Source organism: Otolemur garnettii, unplaced genomic scaffold (assembly GCF_000181295.1).
Source record: "Otolemur garnettii isolate 467f Iridium unplaced genomic scaffold, OtoGar3 scaffold00014, whole genome shotgun sequence".
Classification (NCBI taxonomy): domain Eukaryota; kingdom Metazoa; phylum Chordata; class Mammalia; order Primates; family Galagidae; genus Otolemur; species Otolemur garnettii.
Window position 1 is genome coordinate 2,989,214 of NW_003852409.1, and position 26,279 is coordinate 3,015,492.

Sequence of the window (26,279 nt, forward strand, 5' to 3'; positions counted from 1 at the left end):
GGGGATTCGAACCCGCCACCTTAGGTGTACGTGGCTGGCGCCTTAGCCAGTTGAGCTATAGGCGCCGAGCCCTTTCAAACCTTTTAAAAAATGTGCTTTTACACACATATAGGTGTATGTGTTTGTGTGTATCATAATCACAGTGATGGCCTTCATCTTGCTTTTTTCACTTGGAGATCTTTCCATATCTGCACTAACAAACCCCCCACTTCACCTCCCTTTAATAGCTGTATAATGTGCCATATTTGGTTGTGTCATAATTAATGAAACAACCCCAAATGGTGAACATTTAATTCAATTCCAGCTTTTCTCACCTACCACTAACATTGTGACATACATCTGTGTGTTTATATCTTTGCCCACATGAGAGTGTTAGCAAGGGGCAGGTTCCTGCTAGTGGAGTTGCCAGGTCAAGATCTTAGTGCCAGACTGACTTCCAGAATGTTGCTGGAAAATGCTCATTTCCAAACACTCTGACCAACACTAGTAATCTTCAAGTTTTTTCCTGAAAGATAGGCTCAAACTGATTTGTATTACTGTGGCGGGCATTCCCCGGGTGGGTGGCGAGGGTGGGCATCATCACGTGTCTTCCTGACCACCCTTTTCTTATACATTAATGAGGTATGTTTGAAATTTGTGAGACCTTGTTTAGGGAGGTGAAGGTGAACTACTTGCTAAGAACAAAGGGAAAAATGAAATAGGCCCCCAGTCAGTACGTTGGAAATACCGGCCACATTGTGTACATGGAGAATTGAAACCCCAGGCATGGGAAATAGAAGCCCCAGGTCCAGGCAGGGAGGACTTCCAAGTGGACACTAAGCTGTGGTCAAGAGACAGGGTTTCTGGTGCTCTGGCTGTGTGTGTGTGTGGCTTCAGACCAGGGCCCTGCCCTCTCTGCCCCTCAGTTTCTTCATCTGTAGGATGGAGGATGGACAGCTGATGTCTGAACTCTAGGCCTGCCTACCACGCGCACGCGCTCCAGGGCCCCGCCTCCTCTCACCTGTGCTCTCAGTGAAGTTCCCCAGGCTGAGGATGTCGTTGAGCTCTTGATAGTGGTTCTGTTTAATGTAAGTGGTCTTTTCTGGTGTGTCCTGCAGCTGCATGGTGACCTCTTCCAAGTCTTTATCCAGCTAGAAGACAAAGGCTCCAGCTGAGTCAGCATCCTCAATGCTGCCCCTGCCCCTGCTCCTACCCCTGCCTCATAGGGCTGGGGCTCCCCTGGCTTCAGGTGGGACACTGAGAGCCAGGGGGCTGCTACATCTTGGGGAAGATATGCAGGACCTTCTCAGCTCTTGTGTAAGGAGAAGCTATGATGAAGGGGACCTGGGCTTTGTAAGGGCGTGCTCAGTGAAGGCTTCCACCTTGATGGAGCAGCTCAGCAAGCCCAGGAAGGTGGGGCAGAGAGGGGTAAGAGCTCCAGCTCTGGAGTTGATCAGGCCTAGATGCCAACCCAGGGCTGCCCCTGACTGCCTGTGTTCTGGCCTGTGAGGATGGCGTCTCAACTTCTCTGTCTGTAGAATGGAATAATAACAGTGGGGGAGTTTAAATGAGATAAAGGTGGAAAGTTTTGAAGTGTCTGAAAGTTTTGAAGTGTCTGACACCTAATAATGGAACCTGCTACTATGATAATTATTACTGATACCTAATAGGACCCTCAGTGGGAAGGACAGATATCCTGGGCTAGTCAGCTCTGAGCCTCACACTATCATGGAGAGGAGTTAGTCAGGATGGGTCCCTGTCATCCCCAGATTATATAAAAATCAGGTGCAAGTTCTAGGGCAACTCAGCTCCAGGGAAGCCTGGGAAGTGTGTGTTGGTGGGGAGGTGGTAGTTGGGAAGGGTAGATAGGGGGCATCCCGCTACAGAATGAGGGAGGAGAATTTATAAACTGTAAAGTGCTGACAGGAGATCAGCCATCAAATCATAAATTAATTAATACATTTTCACATGGAGAAGAGAGATTACCCTTTTCTATGTGACTCCAATGGCAGGTCTAGGATGGAAGTGGGAGAAATCTAGGAGGCCAGACCATGATTCAATTCCAGGAAAAACAAGGCAACATTTTTAAGTTTCTTTTTCGTTTGACAAGCTGCCACCCTGGGTAGAGTGCTGTGGCATCACAGCTTACAGCAACCTCCAACTCCTGGGCTGAAGCGATTCTTCTGCCTCCGCCTCCCAAGTAGCTGGGACTATAGGCGCCCACCACAATGCCCAGCTTTTTTTTTTTTTTTTTGGTTGCAGTCATCATTGTTGTTTGGCAGGCCCAGGCTGGATTCAAACCTGCCAGCTCAGATGTATGTGGCTGGCGCCTTAGCCTCTTGTGCCACAGGTGCCGAGCCCATTTTTAAGGTTTTTAACAGTGGCTTGGGTGTCCTAAAGTGCGTGAATTCTTCAATGCTGGAGTGTGCAAGCAGAAGTCAAATGTCAAGGTATGGAGACAAGTTATTACTAATCACAGAGAGGTCTTGCACTAAAACAGAACCTACAACAGCTTTGAGAGACAGAAACCTTCCCTGCTTTGCTCTGGTGGCTGGTGGTGGGCTGCCGGGTCCTAAAGCAGTCATCTGGAGCTGCACAGACACGGGCTCTTGGGGACAGACTACTGAGAGGCCTTCCAGGGACTGCCAGATATAGCCAATAAAAAGGCAGTGTCAAATTTGAATTTCAGATAAACAATGAGTCCTTTCATAGTATAAGCATATTCTAAGTACTTTATACTAAAAAAATATGATTGGTTGTTGATCTGAAATTCAATTTTAACTGGCATCCTGTATCTCATCTGGCGCCCCTATATCTCATTTCTTCCTTGCAACTGTCCATCCAGACACTGCGGCTAACTGGGCTCATGTAAGTTTTTGCCACTGTAACTGAAGCAGAAATGTGTGTGCAGTTTTTGTGTTACTTGCTGAAAAAGCAGGCCCTCTTGCGGACTTCCTGCCTCTTCCCTTCCTGAGACTGAGAATAGGAAATGCTTTCCATCCATCTGTCCCCTGACAATGGCAGAGAGAAGGAATCAAGTCCAGCCATGACTGTGGGGAACAGCTACCCAGATGGGGCTGCTCTCCTCAGAAACATCAGGTGAGAGAGAAATAAACATTTTTTTGGGGGGGGGGCACAGTATTTTGGGGCCTGTTTGTTACAGCAACGTAGCCAGCACACCTCTGTTACTTTCATGCCCTCCCCCACACTGACTCAGAGTTTTCTTTGGGGAAGGGGAGGAGGCAGAGTCTCACTTTGTTGCCCTTAGTAGAGTGCAGTGGTGTCATAGCTCACAGCAACCTCAAACTCTTGAGCTCAAATGATTCTCTTGTCTCAGGCTCCCAAGTAGCTGGGACTCCAGGTGCTCACCACAACACCTGGTTATTTTTAGAGATGAGTCTTGCATTTGCTTAGGCTGGTCTTAAACCTGTGAGCTCAGGCAGTCCACTTGCTTGGCTTCCCAGAGTGCTAGGATTACAGGAGTGAGCTGTCACACCTGGTCAGAGTTGCTTTACTAAAGGAATATATAACCTGCAGACTATGAGTCTGCTCATACCCACTGACCAAAGGGAGGGTTGGAGAAGAGGAAGATAATTTGGTTTCCCCTCCCTGGTATAGAAAGTCCAGAATTTGAGGTGTGGCTTGGGCACAAAGGAATCTGAGTGTGGCTTTTCTGGAAAATTCTGGAACTTTCTGGAAGTAGTTAAGAAAAGTCAGGACAAAGGTAAGGTCTGCTGCAGCAAACTCCCCTCCTGAAAAGTTTTTCATTCCCTCTTACCTTCTTGTACATCACAGAGATGGGAGTGGTTATGGGTTATGTTGGGGGAGTGAAAGATACAGAGACAGACAGATAAACAATACTGACTTAGAAGCCACCATAATCTGGAGGCTTACATATCTCTGTGAATTGCTTTCTTTCTGAGGATGGCTTCAATGGAGTACTGCTGGACTCCAAGAGCCTGGGCCAGGTGGGCAACAGACTCATGTCGAATCTGACAAACTGCCTCTACTTGTTTTATGTTACTCCTGGTTCCTGCAGCTATAACCACAGCAGATGGGGCTGCATGGCCATGCTGCATACAGCGTGGACAGTCTGGAGGAGTTGGAGCATCCTTGTACCAGGTCAGAAGTACTCAAGGGGGAGGACAGGGCCTGGCTGGCAGGTATGAAGAGAGGTACCTCTGTGATCTTCATCCGCAGGCGATGATTTTCTGACTGCAGGCCCTCCAGGCGGGATGTGCTTGCTTGGTTCACACTGGTGACAGAGGTGGATGTTTTGGAATCTTCTTTCTTCTGATTCTGAGTGAACTGGAATCTCCTGTTTTGAGTTGCTGCATCTGGGTTTGTTCTTAGAGTGATGAGCTGAGGGGATGAAGGGAAGGGCAGGATTGAAAAGGGAGACCTGAGTCCTTCCTCTCATCCCCCACTGCTGTCCTCCCCACAGGTCCTGCCCTAGAGACCACAGGGCCCAGGAGGGCCACAGGCTGAGCATCAGGAGCCCTGGGCTCAGGCCAGGCTCTGCCACTTGCTGTGTGTGACCTTGGGCAGGCCCCCTCTCCTCGCTGAGCCTCAGTGTCCTTCCTGGCTAGTAGAAATCTGGTCTCCTGGCCATGATGTCACCTTTATCTCACCATCCTGCAGAAGCCACAAGGGGCCCTCAGGCCCAGCTCCATTTGAGCCTCCTCCGCCTTAACCCTTGCTCTGTGTGAAAAATAAGCCCTGAAGGTGACAGTTACGAAATGGAAGAGGAATATGAAAGCCTCTGTTTGTTAGAATCACTGATGGGTTCTGGGGACAGGCTGCTAACTAGCTCCGCCACTGATAAAAACAGGTTTTTGTTTTTGTTTTCTTCAGCAGTTTAAAACAACACACATTTGTCATCTCACACTTTCTGTGGGTTAGAAGTCTAGACAAGGCTGAGCTGCATTCCAAGACATTCTTTATATAAAACAAAAACTTGTCATTTGACCCTGCCTTTGCCCATTTCTTTTAGAAATACCTTTAAAAGGCAGGCTCTGGGCCCAGGCCTGGAGAGCAGGAGCTGAGTGAGCCATGGCTCCTGCCCACTAGGACCTCATGGTCCACAGGTGATGGGTGGGGATGAAGGAAGAACTCAATCTGTACCAGGAGAGAAGGTATCAGGGCCAGAGGACCCACCATGGTGCTGTGGCCTGGGCTGGGCTCTGTGGAGGGTCGAGAGGGGTGGTGTAGTAAGAGGACTCCAAGGGGGAAGAAATGGCACAAGCAAACGCAGGGCTCAGGAGGCCTGGGGCTTAGTGTACTTATGCAGGAGAGCAGTTGGGATGGTGGGCAGGATTTTCTGGGGAGACTGGCAGATACATGAGGGTCTTAAAGGGCCTCCCCCCAGCATCACAGACTTGATCCTAGAGCCAGTAGGGCAATGAGGAACTGTTGGGGGGGGGGTACAGAGCAGAGCAGCACAATTGTAGCTTGGCTTAGAGAACCATCTGGCACCTATGGGATGGAGAGAGCATCAGAGCGCAGGCAGAGAAGCCATGGCCTTGACCAGTAGCCAGGGCAGGTGTGGACAACTAGAGGAAAAGACAGGGATATAACCAGGGGTGTTCTAGGACATAGCTGGCAGTCTTCTGGGACTGAATGGATGCCCTGGAGGCACCATGAATGACCTGTTTCCCTAAATGGACCCCAAGTAACCTCTCCTCTTCCCTTTCTCAGAGATGCTCCCCCACCTGGGTCAGCAACTCCTTCCCGACTCTCTTTCCTGATCTTTCCTTTATTCTTGAGACCCACTGAGTCAAGCTTCCCTCTGCACAGACTGCCTTACTGCAGGGGATTTCTAAGAGGTCAAGGCCTCTGGTTCACCTGCCTGCTGCCAGGCGAGATGACATTTGAAAAATATCTTTTCCAGGGGGTTCTTAGGGTCAGCCTTTTGAATAAATGGAAAATGTAAGTGGCTATTAAAACTCTACCTTAAAGGAATACTTGAAAACAAGGAAACTATGCAGAAAAATATGTTCATTTATAATATAAAAAAATATGAAAACTACTGTAATGCTCACCCATAAGGGAGCAAATGGACATGTACTTAGTGATGGCTACGAGTGTGGGAGAATACAAAGGACAAAAAGCTAAGCAAAAAAGGCAAAGCACACAACAATGTGTGCTATAGTTACATCTGAACAAGTATTACCTCCTAGCCATTAAAGAAAAAAAGACTGGAAGGAAACATATCAAAAATATAAATAGTAAAAAAACACTCAAACAATACATTACTAGTGATTATTTTTGAGGGAAGGGTCTATGGGAGATTTCTGAAAAATCTAGCTTTTGCTTTTCTGTGTCTTCTAAACCTCTTACAACATGAATTGTCTTCCTCAGTAAACGTTTAGAAAATGGAGAAAGCCCAGCAATGCCCTCGTGATGGAGCCGGAGGCCCGAGCCAGGGGCTACCTTTGGCACGAACACCAGGCAGAGGGTGATGGTGCTGCAGAAGATGATGACCAGGGCCACGATGCAGAACTGCACGTTGGGCTGGTCCCGGGTCAGGAAGGAGACGGCGGCCCCGATGATGCACATGATCCCCACGTTGTAGACGCTCATCCCGATGTACTTGCTGTCGTTGAGTGCGGGGATGCTGACGTTGCGGGTCTCCCAAGCTAAGAAACAACCGAACAACTGAAATGGTGAACAGAAAAGGGAGAGGGTTGTTACCAAGGGGTGGCACACTCGCTGCTTGGAGAAGCTGCCCAACGGGAACGGGAAAGGAAGGACAGAGGGTTACTCAGGAGACAGGGCTCGGGGGCTTTGCTCTGGGTCATCTGTCTTCACTCCTGGCCCTCCCTGAGTTGGGTCCCGCTAGGAAATGCAGACAGGAGACTTGACAGTTGCCTGATTCTCCTTTGCCCCCATGACTGGTTGACATACAGACCCACACTGTGGAGGCCACAGTCCCACAATCGGAAGGAACTTCAGATAAAATCTTAACCTCCTCCCCTCACTCTCTAGAGAACACTAAGGCCCAGAGAGGAGGAAGGGGCCTGCTGAAAGCAAACAGCGACAGGTGGAAAAAGGACTGTGTCTCTAGACCAGGCCAGTGTTTTCTTCTATTAAACGGGGCAGATCTCTTGTGTCTGGGACTTCTGTTACCCCTAATGCACACAGCCACCCAGCATAGAGACTATGTTTCCCAGCTTCCCTGGAAGCGAGGTGGAAATGTCTTTAAAAAGAAGGGGTGTTAAAAAACAAAAGAAGAAGGGGTGTTGCTTTTCCTCCTTCCTAACAGCTGGAGTGGAATGTGACAGGTGGAGCCTCAACAGCCGTCTTAGACCACAAAGGCATCTTACACCACAATGTGGAAGCTGTGTGATGACAACGTGAAGGCCATAGATACAAGGAGCTGAGATTCTGGGAGCCCTTACACCAGCCCTAGGTTGCTTACCTCTGGACTAGGCGTACCTAAGAAGGAAATTTCCTATCTCTTCAACCACTATTATTATCACTTGCAGCCTGGCTCCTAACCAATACTTCTGTTATAGAAATAGACAGAGTTGAGTCCAACTATGATCTGAAGGAGGATGTTGAGGGTTTAACCCTCATGAGTGGCAGGCTGCAGGGGCAGTGAAGGCAGGTGGAGGGCAGAATGGTGGTGTGGTAGGCAGGAGAAGAGCCAAAACTGTGACCAGTACAGGGGCCACCACTTCAGTGCAGCCCCTCCAGGAGGCCTCCTCACAAAGGTCTCTCTTCCTTTTGGCTTCAGCAGGGCAGCTCAGGGCATCTGACAGCTGCATGAACCATTTAACATCACCCGGAGGCCCTATGTTTAGAGGTTTGATTTAGTTTGGCAGCATAAACCCTTGTGGTCAAAGGGAGCTGGACAAGGCAGGGGATTTGGAATCTGTTTTTCCATCCACTGGCTGGGGGACTTTAGGCAAATTACTTCGCCTCTCAGGGCCTCAGTTTCACCGTCTATGAAATGGGAATGATAATAGTACAAACTCAGAGGGTTTCTGTGTAGATGAAATGGGAGGATGGAGGTAAAAGCATTTTGTGGACTGAAATGTTCTGTACGAAGGTTAAGTTCAAAGCTATTGTATGATTGATATTATTTCATACAATGATGGTTGTTCTTTATCCTTTCTCCAAATTCATAGGCTCACAGCCTGATTTATTGTTTCTAAAATTTTCTGTTTAAAATGGGAAGTCAGAAGCCCAGGAACCAGATACTGAGGGGAAGAAACCAACTTAAAACTGCTGAAAGCCTGTTTTATGGTATTTCCTTCCCATGAGACCTCTTGGGTCCCACAGCAGTCGTACCATCTTGTAGAGGAAACAGAGGAGCAAGGCAGAGGAGCATGGCCTACAGACATGTGAAGTGACCTGCCTGGGGTCCCATGGTGTGAGTGCCAGAGCTGGATGGGTGCCTGGGACTCAGGCTCCCTAACAGGAAGTCAGTGTGCCCTCTTCTCAGCTACTACACCATTCATTGTGAGAGTCTCTACCAGTTACAAAACATGGGCAAGTCTGGGGACCTGGTGGTTGGCTACAAATCTCTGAAACTTTCAAGAGTGTCAGGAACAAAGAGTAATTTGTTCCTCGGCCTTTAAGGAGTAGAATGAGAGTTCATGGCAGATGTTACACCAAGGCAGATTTTAGCTGTAGACAAGGAAGAATTCTCTAGAAAAGCAAACCGTGTGTAGCGGGTTGAATCACGGCCCTAAAACATATGTCTATATCCTAATCCCTGAAGACTGTGACTTTATTTGGAAAAAGGGTCTTTGCAGATATAGTTAAAGATGTTGAGATGAGAACATTTTGGGTTGGGTGGATGGGCCATGTGTCCAAGGACAGGTGTCTTTATAAAGGACACACAATGAATAGAATTGGAGAAAGGAGAAGGCCATGTGACAGTGGAAGTAGAAATTGGAGTCATGTGGTCATGAGCCAAGGAATGGCTGGAGACACCAGACCCTGAAAGAGGCAAGGGAAGGTTCTGCCTGAGAGCCTTCAGAGGGAGACCTACCCTGCCTTCATTTGGGGCTTCTAGCCTCCAGGGATGAGCATGTTCTTTCTAGCCCTGAGATTTTGTGGTTCCAGAACAGAAGGGGTAGGGCTGGGAGTGAGTTTTCAGTTATAAACCCTAAAGGCCAGGAGGGCTGTGGACAGTTCCCTGCACATACCGTAAATAGTAGAGCATCTGTGCTGTCAAATATAGGTTTTATTCACATGGTCTGGCTAAAGGTATCAGCTTGGCTAGAAGAGATACAGTCATCCCCAACCACTTTTGGAAGTAGGTGGGAGAAGAAAACGAATGATCAAAACATTACAGATAAAGCCAGTTTAAAGATGTCAATATGATTCATCATAATCTAATTTCACGGAGTCTCAGAATCAAGGAACATCAAGGCTGGAAGGATCTTGGAAAGTTTAATTTCACTCTCTTTATTTAATAAGGGTCAGAGAGAAGCTCCAGTCATGGATATGGCATGCTTCCCTTGACAGAGGCTTGCTCCCAGGCAGCCAGTTCAGAGGCTGGTCAGAGACCTACGAAGTTTCCTTGTCTTTCTCTCCTTCTCTTTGGTTTTAATAGATAAGTAGAGTGCAAAGAGGGTTGGGTTCAGAGACTGGAGTTACTGGTAGCCTTTGGCGAATCATTTAACCTCTCTGAGGCTTCCTGTCCTCATTCTACATGTATAAAATGGTGTGATTCCACCTGGCCCATTACATAAATGGGATGGATGTAGAGAGAATCCGATAAAGTGCAGGAGGCAAGCAGGCCCAGATGTCAGCACACTGCTGTTCCTGGAAGCAGTGACAGTGACAGGTGTGAAGTATACTCACAGGCTTGGGGGTTACTCTCTGGTTAAGGTCTAGACTTTGCCACTTACTAGGCAGGTGAGCTTGGGTAAGACACCAAGCCTCAGTGTCCTCATCAGTGAAATGAGGAAATGATTTGTATCTGTCTCACAGGGTTGCCATGGAAACTGAGGTAGCATGTTGCAGACACCAGGTCTAGCAAGTAAGAGCACAAGCATGGGAGCTCTGCTTATTTTATGCTGACAGAGAAGCCTGGGAGAGAGAAGCCCGGCAGAATAGTGTCCCCCCAGCTCTGTCTCCTGCTCTTTACCTACCATGAGAAGCCCTTTGTAGGCATAGACAATGCCAAGCCAGATGGTCATGTGGGTGTTCTCACAGTGTTCCAGGAGAGGGCGGATGGAGATGTCCCGTCCTGCTGGGTCCGGCTGTGCAAAGAGAAAACAGACACTCCAGGAATGGCATTGGGCACCATTCCAGCAGCTGGGTCCCTAGCTGAGAGCCCTTTCCCCTCCCATGAGCCATAGCCAGTGCCAACACCCAGGAGGCTATTTGGACCCCCTCTCTATATTCCCATGCTGTGGGGCTCAGGCCTCGGCTAGTGTTAACTGCCTTTCATTTGTTGGTTGTGATTCAACCCTGCACTCCAGTTCTCTGCATTCTTCATGCCTCTCCAACTTGGGTCAGAGCTCCTGAAGGTAGGGTCACTCCTGTGCTCTAGGACCTAGCATGAGATGTGGCCCAGTACAGGAATCTCTAATGTTATTGAAAGCGTGAGGGTGAAAATGAGACACAGATTTAGGTCAGGAGGCCTTCTGGTGTCTCTGGAGTTAACCTGGGCAGCTGGAGATAGAGGATGCACTGGCCTGGATAAACCTGGGCCTGCCAAGCCCTTTTGAGAAGACCCTCTTGCTCCATTGCTAGAGCAGTAATGACAGCCATGTTAATGTATCTAATGACCCATCCTGGGCTGGAGCTGATTGGACAAGGGATGGGCACTTGACCCCACACAGCCAATCCAGAGGCTGTTTAGAGTCTTATGGGTTTTGCTTGTACAAAGTCTTCTGCCTAAAGAGGGTGATGGAGAAGACCCTCTCCAAGCATGTCCTCTGCCTCTCAGGAATTTGAATTGGGAAACTCTGGGATAGAATCAGCCAGATGGTGGCAAAAGGAGGAAAAGACATCCAGGGAATGAAACAATGCCTACTATACATTTATTTTTTCTGAATCATTTGAGAATAAGTTGCAGATACCCTGATCCTTCACCCCTGAATATTTCAGCATGTACTTTCCAAGAACAAGGAGACTCTCCTACATAATCAAATTCAGGAAATTTAACACTGATGCAGTGTATTATTATTATTATTATTATTTTTGCAGTTTTTTGCTGGGGCTGGGTTTGAACCCACCATCTCTGGCATATGGGGCTGGCGCCCTACTCCTTTGAGCCACAGGTGCCACCCAAGTGTATTATTTAATGTTATTTGTTTTCAAATTTTGCCAGTTGGCCCAATAAAGTCCTTTAAAGCAATTGTGGTTTTTCCAAAGCAGGATCTAATAATAAGCCCATGTGTTACATTTATTTGTCATATCTCTCTGGTTTCCTTTTTTTTTTTTTTGTAGAGACAGAGTCTCACTTTATTGCCCTTGGTAGAGTGCTGTGGTGTCACACAGCTCACAGCAACCTCCAACTCCTGGTCTTAGGTGATTCTCTTGTCTCAGCGTCCTGAGTAGCTGGGACCATAGGCACCTGCCACAACGCCCAGCTATTTTTGTTGTTGTTGTTGCAGTTCAGCTGGGGCAGGTTTTGAACCTGCCACCCTCTGTATATGGGGCCAGCACCCTACTCACTGAGCCACAGGTGCTGCCTTCTGGTTTCCTTTAATATCAAACAGTTCCTCAGTCGACTTTGGTCTTTCATGTCATTGGTATTTCTGAAGAATCCAGTTCAGTTATTTCATAGAATGTTCCTTTGGGTTTGCTTGAATGTGTTTTCATGATTAGATTCATATTATGTATCTTTGGAAGGATTGCCAAGGATACATAAGTAGGATTCACATCAGGAGTACTGGATGGCACTTTGTGACATTACCTGTGATCACTTGGTTGAGGTGATGTTTGTATGTCTTGAAATTTCCACTTGAAAGGTACCACTTCCCCTTTGTAATTAGTAAGTCATCTGTGGGAGCTACTTTAAGACTGTGTGAGTGTTCTGTTCCCCCACAAACATTCACTCAGTGGTTTCAGTGTCCACTGATGATTCTTACCTGAGTCATTATTTTGGTAGTTGCAAAATGATAAAGTTCTAACTCTATCGTTTCATTTAAATGCTTGGCATTCAACTGAAGCAAGAGTTTTCCTTTCCTCTCATTCATTTATGCATAATCAGTATGGACTCATGGGTTCCTTTATAATTCACTATTTCATAATCCATTGCTACCATTATTCATTTTGATGTTTAAACTTTTCCAGACTCTGCCAGTGAAAAATTCCTTCGTGTTGCCTCCTGTGTTTTTCCCACATGTTCCCATAATGTTTTTGGAGCACTTTCTTACTTCTTGGCACAAGATAATTCATTCTCTCCTTGTACTTTCCTTGCCTCAGCCTTGGACTCAGACATTTCTCTCAGGAGTCCTGGCTGTTTTTAGTGGACAGTGGTGTTTAGACATCAAGATCTGTGCACTTAATGTTCTTACTATTTCTAGGGTGTCATCACTTCCAGGCTCGTTCTGTCTATCATCATCATCTGTCTATAGACAGAGAAACAATCTAGCACCACAGAGTTCTTGCTTGCCTCCCGCCAGTCCATATTTGCGTCACTGTTCTCCTACAGTGAGATCTCTGACTTCTAACAGCATCAAAATATTTTCTCACCTGTTCAATCCTACAGTAGACACAAAATCGTTCCAGAACTGACAACATCCATACAACTATCAACAACAAAGTTCCTCAGTAAAGTTGAAGATTTCTTTGCAAAATTTGTTTGCCTTGAGAATAGAGCCCGCTAAAGGTTTAGTTTAATGTCAAAGATTTGTATTCAGGATGTTGTGTTCTCATGGAATTGTCCTGTTAGGGACTAGGGTAAAGCTATGCCCCTGAGGGTAAAGGTGGGCATCCCCAGGGTCAATCACTAGGAAGAAGGAGTACTTAGATGGGACCATGGAGGCAGGTCTTAGGCCTTTTGGCCCTGTTCTCTAGGCCTAACATTGAGGCAGGCAATGGTCTGTGTTCTTGAGAACTGGGGAACAATGGTGTTCCCCTATGGAACCAAGAGGGGATGGGGGTGGGGCCTGTGGGCTCAGGCCGTTTTGTAGCCAGATCATGCAGCTGCATGTTCCCTCAGGTCTGACGTCCCTTTTGTTGTCTCAGTCACAGAAAGCCTTAGCTGGGCCTCTTTGGTACCATCAAGTCTACAGTTGGACTTGAGACCTAGAAGGGACAGCCATGTACCCTGAGGCCTGTGCAGTGAGAGACATCTCAGGTGAAGCTGATCTCTAGAAACCAAAGTCAGAGTTGCCAAGGCCAGAGATTTTCCCCCAATGCTACCCACCCAGGAGCTGGGCTGCACTTTACTAAGAGTACAGGGGTTTCCTAATAGCTTTTCATTGCTTAATTAAGGAGACCAGGCTGGTCCCAAGGTCAACAGTGACTCAGTGGCAGAATCTGGGTTTTGTAATGTCTAACAATCCAAGGGACATCAGAATGCAATAGGATGGGCCCACTGCAGTCATGCATGAATAGTAAAGCCATTAATGATGATAATGTCTGCCATTCTACAATGAAAGGCAGTGATTTATGATGGACTCTTAGATTCTCGGTAGCATAGGACTGGTTCTGTCATACATTGCTGTTCAGTGGAATGAAGCTCTCCTTCTGGGAACCGGAAAAGGCCCCCGTGACAGGAAGCCACCCTCTCCTGTTCTTGGTGAGATACTTATATCATCATCTTATTTTTATTTATTTTATTGGAGACAAGATCCACTCTGTCACTCAGGCTGGAGTGTGGTGGTGGCATGATCATAGCTCATGACAGCCACCAACTCCAGGGCTAAAGGAATCCACCTGTCTTATCCTTCTGAGTAGCTGGGACTATGGGTACATGCTGCCATGCCCTGCTAATTTTTCTTATTTTTTACAGAGACAGGTTCTCACTGTGTTGCTGAGGCTGGTCTTGAACTGTTGGGCTCAAGTGATCCTCTTGCTTTGGCCTCCTAAAGTGCAGGAATTACAGGTATGAGTCACCATGCCCTACCCATTCTTTTGTTAAACCTGGATCTTCTCTTGGACCTCCACCCACTGGGGCTTGTCTTTCCTCTGGGGTCCACCAGAATAATCCCAAACTCTCACTTTGAGTCTATACACCCGTCCTCAGGAGGGAAGATCTATAGAAAAGAGATGTACCACAGTGCTTTCCTCCATAAGGACCCTGTCCTGCAACCTGCTGAGTTCACAGCTGAACTGTGGGCCCGGAACTGAGCTCAGTGCTGCAGGAGGTGCTGCGCGACTTTGCCTACCCCCTGCTCCAGATCACCTTGGCTTTCTAAGTTGCCATCTCCAGTGGTGTTTCATGTGTCCTTTTTTATATTATTTTATTTTATTTTACTTTATTTCTGAGACAGAGCCTCAAGCTGTTACCTTGGGTAGAATGCTGTGGCATCAAAGCTCACAGCAACCTCCAACTCCTGGCTTTAAGCAATTCTCTTGCCTCAGCCTCCCAAGTAGCTAGGACTACAGGCACCCGCCACAATGCCCAGCTATTTTTTGGTTGTAGCCATCATTGTTATTTGGTAGGCCCAGGCTGGATTTGAACCCACCACTTCTGGTGTATGTGGCTGGCACCTTAGCTGCTTAAATATGTCCTTTAGGATTCACCAAGACCCCATCAGCAAGTTTTTATAGAGCTTCTGCTAATACTGACTTCCTCTTCTTGCTCCCAACATTCCAGCTAGGTCACCTTTTACCTTGTCAGTTGTCCCCCCCCACCCCACCATCCCTGGGTGCTCTGACCTCTCTGAATCCTGAAATCCTACTTCTTACCTCTGCCCTTTCAGTTCCCCATCCACCCCTGTAGCCTTAAGCATGGCCGAGGCCTGGTGGCAGAGAGGTTAGTGGACCCTCTTAGGGTGGGCAGAGCTGCTTCCATGCTCACCCTCCCCATTTGCAGGTGCTGATTCCGAAATAAACCACAATATCTGATCATTAATGTTGCCCTCACACAGTTCCCTCTCTGTGTCACAGGATGTTGATCCCAGTGGCAGAGGCTAGGAAGGTTTATGAGTGACAAGGGTCCTGTACTTGTAAGTCTAGGGATGGGGAATCTGTGAAGGAAGTCAAGTGACTGCTGCATTGAATCCCAAAGGAAACCATACAAGCCATGCCTCTTGTCTGGTCCCCTGGATCATGCTTGGGATGGTAGCTCAGAGTGATCTGCACAGTGACACACACAGCAAGAATAGTGACACAGAAAGAACTCTCCTCAGCATGGCCCCAGGTGCTTGGGCCACCCTTGAACACAAACTTGGTGTCATTGTCATACACCAAAGCACCACTAGAGGGCGTTAAATATCCGTGTGGAGGGTCCAACCTGGTGGCTGTGGCTTACCCTTTGCTGGGGATGCTGAGCTACTGTGGCTCAGTGGGGCTGGAAATTTGTGACGCAGTCAGCAGCATCCTCTGCGACTCTTGAGGGGCACCCACTAAACTGAAACTGAACCCACTAAACTGAAACTGAACCCACCGAACTAAAACAAGGCCATATTTCCGTGCACTGTAAGGGACCTGCCCAGTCTCCTTCCAGGCCAGCTGTTGGGTACTGTTGAGGAAGGATCCAGGCCATACGTGGACACTGCACTTGGTCTGCTTCCAGCATGGGCTGTCCATACAGTCATGGTCAGGCAGCATGGGGCCCTGATCCCTGCAGAGGCCACGCTGGACTCTCACATCAGGCCAGGGCTCAGGCCTGGACTTCAGCCTCTTCCTCTGGACAGTTGTGGATTGCAGCATTGGCACTGCTGTGACAATTTTTCTCTACCCTGGATGACTGGCCTACAAGAATTTTCAACTTGCTTTCTCTGCTTCCTTATTTTTCTTCCTTACTTGTTGCTCACCTGGGCAATTGCCTGAGCAATCATTTATTAGGACCGATCAAGTATCACCATCTGCCAGGGGCTGTCCTGGGTTGGATGTGTCAGTAACTAGGGTGGACAAGAATGCTGTCCTCATGGGACTCCTGTCCTAGTCAGACCAGGACAGTCCCCATGAGACCAGGCTCAGAGGGAGATTGGGTGACCTTGTCTCAGACATAAGGACACTAAGCAGTGTCATGTCATAAGTGACAACTGTATGCTAATGTCTAGTTTGAGAGTTCTACGCATGTCATCTTATTGCGGTTTCATAAGAATCTGACAAAGGGTTATGCTCATTTTACAGATGAGGAAACTGAGGCACAGAGAGATGAAGTAACTTGCCAAGATCTCCAGCTATAAAGTCTCAGAGATGAGCCAGGAATGGTGGCTCATGCCTGTAATCCTAGTAATGTACAAGACTGAGGCAGTGGGTCTCCTGAGCTCTGGTGTTAAGACCAGCCTGAACAAGAGAGTGACCCTGTTTTTACTAAAAATAGAAAAATTAGCCAGGCATTGTGGCAGGCACCTGTAGTCCCAGCTGCTCAGGATTGCTGAGGTAAGTGGATTGCTTGAGCCTAAGAGTTTGAGGTTGCTGAGAGCTATAATGATGCCATGGCACTCTACCCAGGGCCACAGACGGAGACTCTGTCTCAAAAAAAAAAGGTCTCAGAGATGATATTAAACCCAGATCTATCTGACTCCCAAACCAGTGCTCCTTCCTCTCTTACCATGCCCTTCCCTCCCCCCACAAGCATCAGTCCAATTCAAGGAGAGAGTGGGTGCAACCCTGCTCTATAACTGGGAGGCCCTGATTGAGGGAAGAAGGACTTAATTGTTAAACATTCAGCAGTGGCTTCCCCAAGAGACCCCAGAGCTTTGTGAAGGTGGTGCTCTCGTGCTACAAGCCGGACCGAAGCTGATAAAATGCTCTTTCTTGCCTGGCAGGGGTTTGTGCCTGGCAGAGAGGCCATGACTCTTTGTGACGGCCAGAGGACAGAAGTGCTCACACCTGACTCCTGGGCAGGCTGCTGCCCAGCGGGAGGCACGCAGAAGCTGCCCGGGAAAGCCTCCCCCATCTGTGCAGCAAAAGGAGAGCAGCTGGCCCGAGAGTCCCTCTGCATAATGCAATTATTCACAATGTAGGTCAGTGGCCCCCGCAAACCTCCTGCATTGTCAGGCCACGCAAACCAACTGCACAGGGGTCAGAGCATGAGTGGAGACATCGAGGCCTGAAAGCAAAGGCTTTTGTTCTGCTAGAAACTTGCCGGGTGAGCATGGGCAAGTCCGCATGCTTTTCTGGATCTCAGTTCCCATTTGCAAAGTGAGCCATTGGGTTAATTTACACTATAGTTAACGTGAGCCTGAATCATTGAGGGATAACTATATTTGCCCTACATTTCATGACTGTCTCTATCCTACATTCATTCATTCAAAATCGACTCCATCAGTATTTACCACGTGCCTGCTTGTGTCATGCACCGGGTAAGATGCTGGGGGCAGAGCAAGACTGGTGTGATGCCTGCCTTCTTGGAGCACATGTTCTAGGGGAGGCCACAGACATGTGACAAACCACACACATAGTGGTGAGTATAAGTGGTGGTAAATATTCCTCAAGGGAACTGCAGGCACCTTGAAGGGTGCTCACAGGGGGACTGGTTTCAGGTCAGGAGATCTGGAAAGGCTTCTCTGAAGCAAGGACATTTAGTCTGAGATCTGGAGGATGAGAAATACCAGCCATGTGAAAAGCTGGGGGAGGAGCCCTCCTGGAAGAGGGAATGGTGAGTGGGAAGGACCTGAAATGGCAAAGACTCTGGCATGTTTTAGCACCAAAGTGTGGCCAGAGGGGCTGAAGTGTAATGTGTAAGAGGCCAGCACGGCTGCAGATCCAGATGTGTAGGCCTGGGGGCCGGGAAGCTGCTCTTCTAAGCAGCTCTAGGTGCTGCTATGGCTGCTGCTCTAGGGACTACCCTTTGGGCAGCAGGGTCTTAAAGGATTTTAGATAACAGGGTGACTTTTGGTTAACAGTTAAAAAATTCTTTGGTTGAGAGCACAGTTCCTCTTAGTCACCTGCACCCCTCTGATGGAGAGAGAATGGTAACTTAGCAGGCAACATGGCCGCTTCTGGCTATCTGACCCTGGACCAGACCCTCACATCTGCGTGTTTCTGTGTGTCCCATGCAGGCCAGGGCAGGCCAGGACAGACAGGGCTGGGCTGGGAGAGGGGCCCAGGCAGGGAAGTTTGGAGCCCAAAAGGTGCCCAGGAGGAGCAACACACACTTCACCTCTGTCCCTGGGGTTCTTGGCTTGGGTCCCTTGGATCTTTTATCTTGCCACCACTGTGAGTGGCTCAGGTTCCTAGAACTGGCAGGGCCAGTGCTCCTTTGAGGAAGGGGGTGCCATCTACCTTCTGACTCCTTCCAGAAGCTGGCTCGCAGAACTTCCTCTCTGGGCCATCCTTGCCTTTAATTCCAAATTTGGCTTTTAAAATATATGATAAAATTGATAGTTGTTTTCCTGCTGGAGGTGAATGTATGTATATTCATAAATGTGAGTCTGAGCGTGTGTGTATTGGAGGGGGGCGGTTTAGCCCTTCTGGACTGCATTTCAGAGTCTGGAGGTGCTTCTCTTGTCCAGGGAAGGCAGGTGAGCTGACACTGCCTTTGTGGGCGGAGACAGGGGACCCTATCAAAGAAGCTGGACAGGGAGCAGAGAGGGCCCTGGGTCCAAACCCCAGGTCCATCTCTTGCCAGCTGTGTGACTTTGAATGCATCTCTAGGCCTCTCTGAGCCATGACCTCCTCATCTAGAACCTCCTGGGGCCGGCAGGGTTATCAAAGGAGGAAACCAGTGTGTTTTTCAGGCTGTAGGGACTGGAAAGTCTGTGTTGTTATTATCTCTAACTGCAGAGTTACAGAGTGCCAGGGCTGGGAGGAAACTTCCAGATCCCTCAGGGCTGGACTGCTTATCTCCACAGCAGCAGCCCTACATCTCTGAGGCAGCAAAGCTAGGAGCTGTCATTTCAAGGTAGGAATTTCTTTTTAGAATGCTTGATTACAAGTTTGGGTGATTTTTTTCCCCCCAGAATCACAGATCTGGAAGGGACTGTGAGATTACCCAACAGAGTTTCTCAACAGGAGAAATCTGTCTTTGAGGAGTGAGGGGGCAGAAGGACTGTCCTGTCATGCAGGACACACAGAACTCCAGGACCCTGAGCACTAGGTGCCATAAATGTCTTCAGTAGCTGCGACAGCCCAAATCTCCCTCCCCTGGTCCTCATTAAGGACCTTCTGTACTAAACCAATCCCTTCTTTTATAGATGGAGAGACTGAGGCCCAGAAAAGGACCTACAGCAAGTAGGTGACTGAGTGGAGACCCAGCCACACCTGTGCCATGTCCTGCACAGTGGAGGGAACAGTCAGAACAGAGGCTGAGCTGCCCAGGACCTGTTCAGGGAGACGTTGGGAGGTGGCTGGACACGGCCAGGCAAGGAGCCAGTGGGACCCTTGCACAGTCCTGTCTAGAGAGGCACCTTGGACATTCTGTGGTTGTGGATGGGTCATAGTTGGCAAACAGGTCATCCGTGAAAGGCTGATGGGCCCAATAATTGAGGCACTCAGATGCCGAGCCCTTTGCAGTCTGTAAATGCTTTCATATTGTGATCTCACTTGGACTTGGACTCAAGACAGTCTGGTGAAAGAGCCAGGAATTTAATACCCATGTTACAGGTGAGGAATCTGAGGCTCAGAGCGACTTGCCTTTGGTGACACAGTAGGTCAGCAGCAAAGCTGGGGCCAGACCTCTTTCCTGCACCTCAACTTCTGTTGTCATTCCACTGGGCATGGGCCCCTGTTCTGGCCTCGCTGGCTTGAGGCCTTAGGGGCAAGTGGGCCTCAAAGGCTGGATGTGGTTGGTCCTGGGGGGTGGGGGTGTTCTCGAGGTATGTTGGGAACAGGCAGCAGGTTCGTGGTATGCAGCACCTGGCATGAGAGTGGGGACTCCATGTCCTTCCCTCTTAGCCTGTCTAAGCCAGGTCATGAGAGAGCAGCACCCACACACGCACTCATCCAAATGGAGCAAGGCCCAGCCACTGAGAAAGGGAAGTCAGTAGCTCACACTCTTTTTTTTTTTTTGAGACAGAGTCTCACTATGTCACCCCAGGTGACACAGAGTACCGTGGCATCACAGCTCACAGCAACCTCAAACTCTTAAGCGATTCTCTTGCCTCAGCCTCCCAAGTAGCTGGGACTACAGGTGCCCACCACAATGTCCAGCTCCGCTCACACTCTCGAGAGATGGAAGGATGGCTGGCATGCGGCGGAGTCTTCTCTCATGCTCTGGGGCAAACAAACTGGCTGCTTCGGGCGGCTGTGACCCACACATATGTCTTAGTTGGCCTATTTAGTATTTAAAAACTTAAAGACTTCATGGCTAGCATTTAAAACTCAGATGATTTCACAGAAAAACCCAGATTTCTGGCTTCCTTTGCAATACAAGCCCCTCACAGCAAAGGGCCTGAGAAGAGGATTGCAGTCCCCAGGAGGCCCCAGCTGACACAGGGCATGTAGCTACTCATATGGTCACCCAATTTCCATCAAAGCAGCATTGCTGATGGGAAGGTCTGCTTGCTGACCTTGAACCAGCAGGTCACTTCCTCAGCAAGACCCTCCCAGTGCCAACATCTGGTGATTCCGTAGTTCCCACACCTTGGCTGCTAGAGTCTGGCCTGCACCCCACCCTCAGCAGGACTGGCATGCCCACCCCCTGGATTCCTGAGGCCCCAACCTGGCCAGGCAGAAGTCAGTAGGATGCCATTTTCCAGGGGTGCACATAGGTGCGACCTCTGTCCTGAGAGCAACAGCCGTGCTTTTTCCCTCTTGTGGTCCAGGGACAAGCCTGACCCACCATCAGCCGCGTGCTTGGGCAGAAGGCAGAGCAGGGACAGGTAGAACAATGGGAGAGACAGAGAAAGACAGAAGGGTTGAAGGGGAGCCTGGGTCCCTCAGACACAAATGTGTCACGGTAAGGTCCTGAGTGTTATAAATTAAAGCCCAAGAATAAATTAAAACAAGAGCGTAATGAGCAGACAGTCAGTTGGCCTGTATCTTGCACCGACTGGGGAAAGATTGAGAGAGGAAAAAACCAGCCCTTTTTGCTTCGTGGGCCACCTTCTCTCTCCTACACCACTGCTCCTCCCTGCCCTGTGCCACAGCCCAGCACTGGCCTGACCCCTCTGTGCCAGCTTCCTGCCTCCAGCCTCTATGCCCCATCCTTCTTTCCTTTAGTTGAGCTTCTTGAAAAAGGTGTCTGTACCCCTATCCCTTCCCAAATCACTCCCCACGGCTTCCAGGGACCTCGAGTGGCCAAGTATAGGGAACCCTATTTGGTTCTCTGCTTCCAGACTGTCTGGGCTGGCCACACTTGTTTTGTTACACCGCCTCTTGTCCCTGGACCCAGCCCTCTCCCTGTGTGTGCACCTCTCCTCTGGCACCTTCTCAGCTCCCTGAACTCAGGCCCGCTCCTGATGATGGCCGCACCCTCTACTGGGCAGCCCTCCTACCCAGCACCTCTCAGTCTGAACTCATTCATCACTCTCCCCCTTAAACCTGCCATGGGCTTCCAGGCTGGCTAGCTCAGAGGATGGCCTCCTGCCCACCCAGGTGAGACCAGAACCATTCCTCTGTGCCCCCAACATCCAGCCACCTGTCAAGTGCTGGGGAGTCTACCTGTTTGAAGTCCATTACACTCACCCTCCTTCCTGTTCTCCTTAGGCCTGGCTTCCTCTCCCTGGTATCTCCCCACCCAGCTCCTCCTCCTCCTCCATGCTGTCTCTTAGAATGTCCACATGCTGCTGTTCCCATGTTCAGAGGCCCTTAGCACTTCCCAGACCACAGGAAAGAGGCCCAGACCCGCGAGCCAGGCCTCTGTGCCCCTCTGGGATCTGACCACCCACTCCTGTGCAGTCTTGGTGCTGTCATTCCCCTCCCAGTGTCTCTGCTGTGCTGTCCTCTTGTCCTGGGGGTTCCTTTCTCCACACACACATTCCTCAAGGCCTCCATCACCCCCACCCGCCCCGGGGCTCGTCCAGGCCTGTGCTGCACCTGTGTGCCCTGCCTCTCCTTTCCTGTGTTACAGGTGTCTGTGTGGGCTCCGTCCCCTCTGCTGTTACTGCCTGCCCCGCACTTGTACTTCCTCCAAGCCCCCCATATTTACTGACCACTCATTGAGGACCAGAGTCTGTGCAGAGTGTGTCACACACATTGTCTCTCACTTTATCCGGATGATCACCGCAGGCGTGGGCTGTAGCACAACCTCCATTCCAGAGGGGACGCTAACTGAGGTGCAGAAAGGCTGCGTGGCATGCTGCACTCACAGAGGAACTAAGAAGAGTGGCACTGGGGCTTGAGCTCGGTCTAACTCCTCATCCCTGGCTGTAAACCACAAGTCTAGGTCTTCCCGACAGCGTGCCCTGGTCAGGGTGTGCCAGGAGTGGGTTACAAGTGCCAGAGGCACTGCTAGCCACAAGCAGCCTCTGTGGTCACCCCAGTGCTGTGCTAACATTGTCCTCTGTGCACTGGGTTGTGAGAAAGGTTAGGAAGCCCTGACCCAAGCTAGACTTGATCATGGCCCTGAGCTGGCAAGAGCAGCCCCTGTGCCTTACTTCCCAGCCTGGCCTGGGTGTGACCGCTGATGTGCCGCACCCACCATGCCCACTTCTGGGTCAGACCCCTTAGGCCAAAGTGCCTCTTCGTGGGGGTGAATGCCCCTGAGCCTGTGGTGAGATCTCTCCCCAGAAGTGAGTGGAGCTCCCAGAGGGTCCCGTCTGGGCTGCTCAGCCTGTTCTTGGCCAGGCTGGCATCTCTCCGTACAGCCTTGGGGCCCTCCAGCCCAGGCCTTGGGGCAGTTGAGCCAGTCACCCTCAGGCCTGGTCTGGCCATGCAGATGCTGTGTCTCCTGTCACCTCTCACAGGCATCAGCTGATAACTCAGCACAACCTGGCTGGTTGTTTGTGGTGACTCCCTGCTGTCAAGTCCAAGCCCAGTTTGGCGTGAACAAGGAGGTGACAGAACTAGGGTGCGAAGATTCTCTAAATCAGGACACTATGGCATCCCGGACCCTGTGCAGGGCCACCCTACGCTACTACTGCTGAGCGAGTGCACTCACTGTTACGGCGGTTAGTTCCTGAGGTCTGCTTAGCAACCTGGGGCGTCAGTGGTGCTGTCAGCCTCATTCCCATTTTGCATGAGCCCACGAGTGGGTTGGGATGTTCCCAAGGTCAGACAAGGAATCTGAGCAGCTGGCACCCAAACGTCCTGACTCTATGCCCTGGCCACTGTTGTTCATGCTCCTCCCTGGCACTCTGGTTAATTCTGGGAACCCTGCTCAACAAAGAGAATGGACAGCTCCTGCCTAGATGGACCTCAAGTGTTTCTTCTGCCATTCCCTGCTGCCTCCTGGGAACACTACGGCACCCTGGAATAACAGACATCCACTGGCCATGCCCTGGAACCAGACTTCTGGCCCCAGGAACCTCACTCTGAGCCCGAGTTTCTCCTTTGAGAATTGCTGGAGTCACCTGCTCTGAGGGCCATTCTGGCATGGTAAGACAAAAGACTACAAAGCCAAGACACACACTCGCCCCGCGGTAATGCATGTGAGAACAATGCACTCGTTTCATTTCCTGTTGTCATTCAGGGAGGCAAGTGCATTGGGAGCCACAAAAGTGCACTGTTGCAAAGACTGTTCCAACATAGGATGCTGTAATTGCTGCTGCTGCCACTGCTGGTGGTGTGCGGGACTCCCTGGGCAGCAACCGGCCCAGGAGAGCGTGCACCGCTCCTTCCCTCGGCAGCCGGGCTCATTTTGGGGGCCATCTTTTTCCTGCCTGCTAGGGCTGGCCTCTCTGCACAGCTGCAATTTCATTATAACTGTAAAGCTGTTCTCAACTCATCTCACAATACCCTTTGGCGACGAACATATATAAGCAAACAAACAAACATATTTTATAGGTACATATAAAAGTCTTCTGCAGTTACGCTATTCTAGTTTGTAGAGTCACACACTTTTGGGCTTGAAGAGACTCCAGCGTTTTCTCTCACTTAGGGTGCAGTCTCTGCCCAAGGTCTCGCCCAACCTTTCTTTGCATACCTCTGGTGATGAGATACCCACTACCGCCTAAGGAAGATGCCCAGTTGTCTTATGGGTAGGTCAGATTTAAATGTGAACATTCTTCCTTATTGTATTTGAGGAACTTTCCCCACTGGCTGGGGCTCTGCCTCTGAGGCTCCTCCATTGGTTCCAGGGCAGCTCTGAAGTGAGGGATAGCAACTGTGCCCCGTAAGCCTTCTCTTCTCTGGGCTGACATCAGCTCTACTCACATGGCATGGTTTCTTATTCTTTCCCCATCCTGGCTACCCTTGTCACTAACTCTCTAAGATCTGGGCCCCGGACAAGAACACGAGTCTCCAGGGGATCTGAGTAGGGCAGGACTGTTATTCCTTCCCTGTATTTAGCACTGCATTGGCCTGGGGCTGTCCCCTGGGCTTGCATTGGTTATTTGGTAGCCTAACCACACATATGCTGGTAGCCTAACCACACATATGCGGCTTGGCATCTACATGGTCAATGTCCACGTTTAGGGGAATATTGGGTTTGAAATAGTCACACTCACATGCACACTCATGCACACATGGGGCACACACCTCTCAGGTGTTCTTCAGACAAGACCCAAGTAAGGAACCACGTATCCTGTGATTCAGAACCCCTGGGAGTTTTTTCTACTGCCCAGGAGAAATGCTCTCGTGACCTCCCTGTCACCCCCTGCAACCTTCCAGGATGTGCTGTCTACTCTGCAATTCCAAAAATAGGCCACCAAAGGCTCCTGGAGAGTGACCTTAATGATCTCATGACTAAAAATTAAAAAGATCCAAATGAGAGGAAGGAGCGGGCAATCCAGAGAAAAGATGGGGCTGGGGGAACAAGAACAGCAGCGTTCATTTAAGAAAGGTTGAAGTTATGCATTTTTTTCCTATGAACTAAAAAATGTGATATAGTTTTGGCACAGCAAAAAGAAAAATTAAGCCTATAACTGCTTCTAAAATTCACTTAGCATTTTTCGCATATATAATCTAATGAGCCTCTACAACAGGGGTCCTCAAACTTTTTAAACAGGAGGCCAGCTCACTGTTCCTTAGACTGTTGGAAGGCCGGACTATAGTTTAAAAGGACAGGCAGCAGCTAAGCAGGACAGGCAGTGGCTAAGAAGGACAGGCAGCAGCGGCAAAAACACCTGGCGGGCTGGATAAATGTCCTTGGTGGGCTGCATGTGGCCCGCGGATGGCAGTTTGAGGATGCCTGCTCTATAACAACCCAAGACAAGACAGGACAGGAAGTATTAGCCCTAATTTCAGATGAGTAAACTAAGGTTCACAAGGGTTAAGGGCACTGACCAGGGGAAGGGAAAGACTGTTAGAGGCCGGGCTCCACTGATGCCCCATCTGCCTACCCACAGCTCTTTGCCCTTTTACAGGTGGTGAGGATGACATGACTAAGTTTGGCCAATGAGCTGTGGGCAGAAGTGACACTTGACCTGTCTGGGCGGAAGCATGGAAGAGCTGTTGCAAGATGTGGGTGCTGCATCCCAATCACTAAGTTGCCTTTTGGAAGACGGTGCTCTGGAGAACTACCTGACTCACAGCTGGATTTTGTAGGAGAAATAAACCTTTGCTACCCTTAGTGCTGAAATGTAGGGGTCCTTTACTAGCCTGACGGACAAAGAAGGGCAATTCCATTTGTTTTCTGTGATCACGTATCAGGCATTGTGCCAAGCACTTGCACAAGTCATCTCATTCAATCTTTGCATCTGGCCTGTGAGAAAAGCATTATTTTCTCTCTGTGCTGTGTGGGGAAACTGAGGCACAGAGGAGCGAAGCCATTTTCTCAGGGACACAGAGCCACTGAGGTGCGGCCCTGGAATCCAAATCTGGCCTATCTGATTGGGAAGCCTCGATGAACTGGGGATTCACAGACACAGATGGTTATTGTGTTCCAACACCCTGTTGGGCTAAATGCTTCTTTTGAAGACGGAAGACTGCACAGATTGCTTTCTCATTCAGATTTTATGCCTGAGTAAAATCCTTGTGCTATGATTTATTATAGCAACACTGATTTTCCAATTTTAAGACAACAATGCAGCTTGAAATAAAATGGAAAGAAAACATTGAAACATTTGAAACCTGTGGTTTCCGTCCTCATTATGTCTTGCAGGAACCCTTCTGGGGCCTCGTCTCCCGCCCTGCCTGCAGTCTCCCCTCTCCCATCGACTGCCAGAGCCACTTCCCAACCAGAGTCTAAGCACGCGCCTCCTGCTCTAACCCACGTGGCTCCT

At 49.5% G+C, this 26,279-nt stretch overlaps 1 protein-coding gene across 1 annotated transcript in view; it reads right to left on the reverse strand.

Annotated features, from left to right (window-relative positions):
• GABBR2 (gamma-aminobutyric acid type B receptor subunit 2) overlaps positions 1 to 26,279 on the reverse strand; it is a 375,939-nt gene that overhangs the window by 9,014 nt on the left and 340,646 nt on the right. Inside the window, exons 14-17 of the mRNA XM_003785363.2 lie at positions 10,089 to 10,199; positions 6,412 to 6,636; positions 4,159 to 4,341; positions 1,001 to 1,130 (exon numbers count right to left, since the gene is read on the reverse strand). Of these exons, the coding sequence (XP_003785411.2) occupies positions 1,001 to 1,130; positions 4,159 to 4,341; positions 6,412 to 6,636; positions 10,089 to 10,199 (649 nt within the window). The remainder of the gene's footprint in view (positions 1 to 1,000; positions 1,131 to 4,158; positions 4,342 to 6,411; positions 6,637 to 10,088; positions 10,200 to 26,279) is intronic.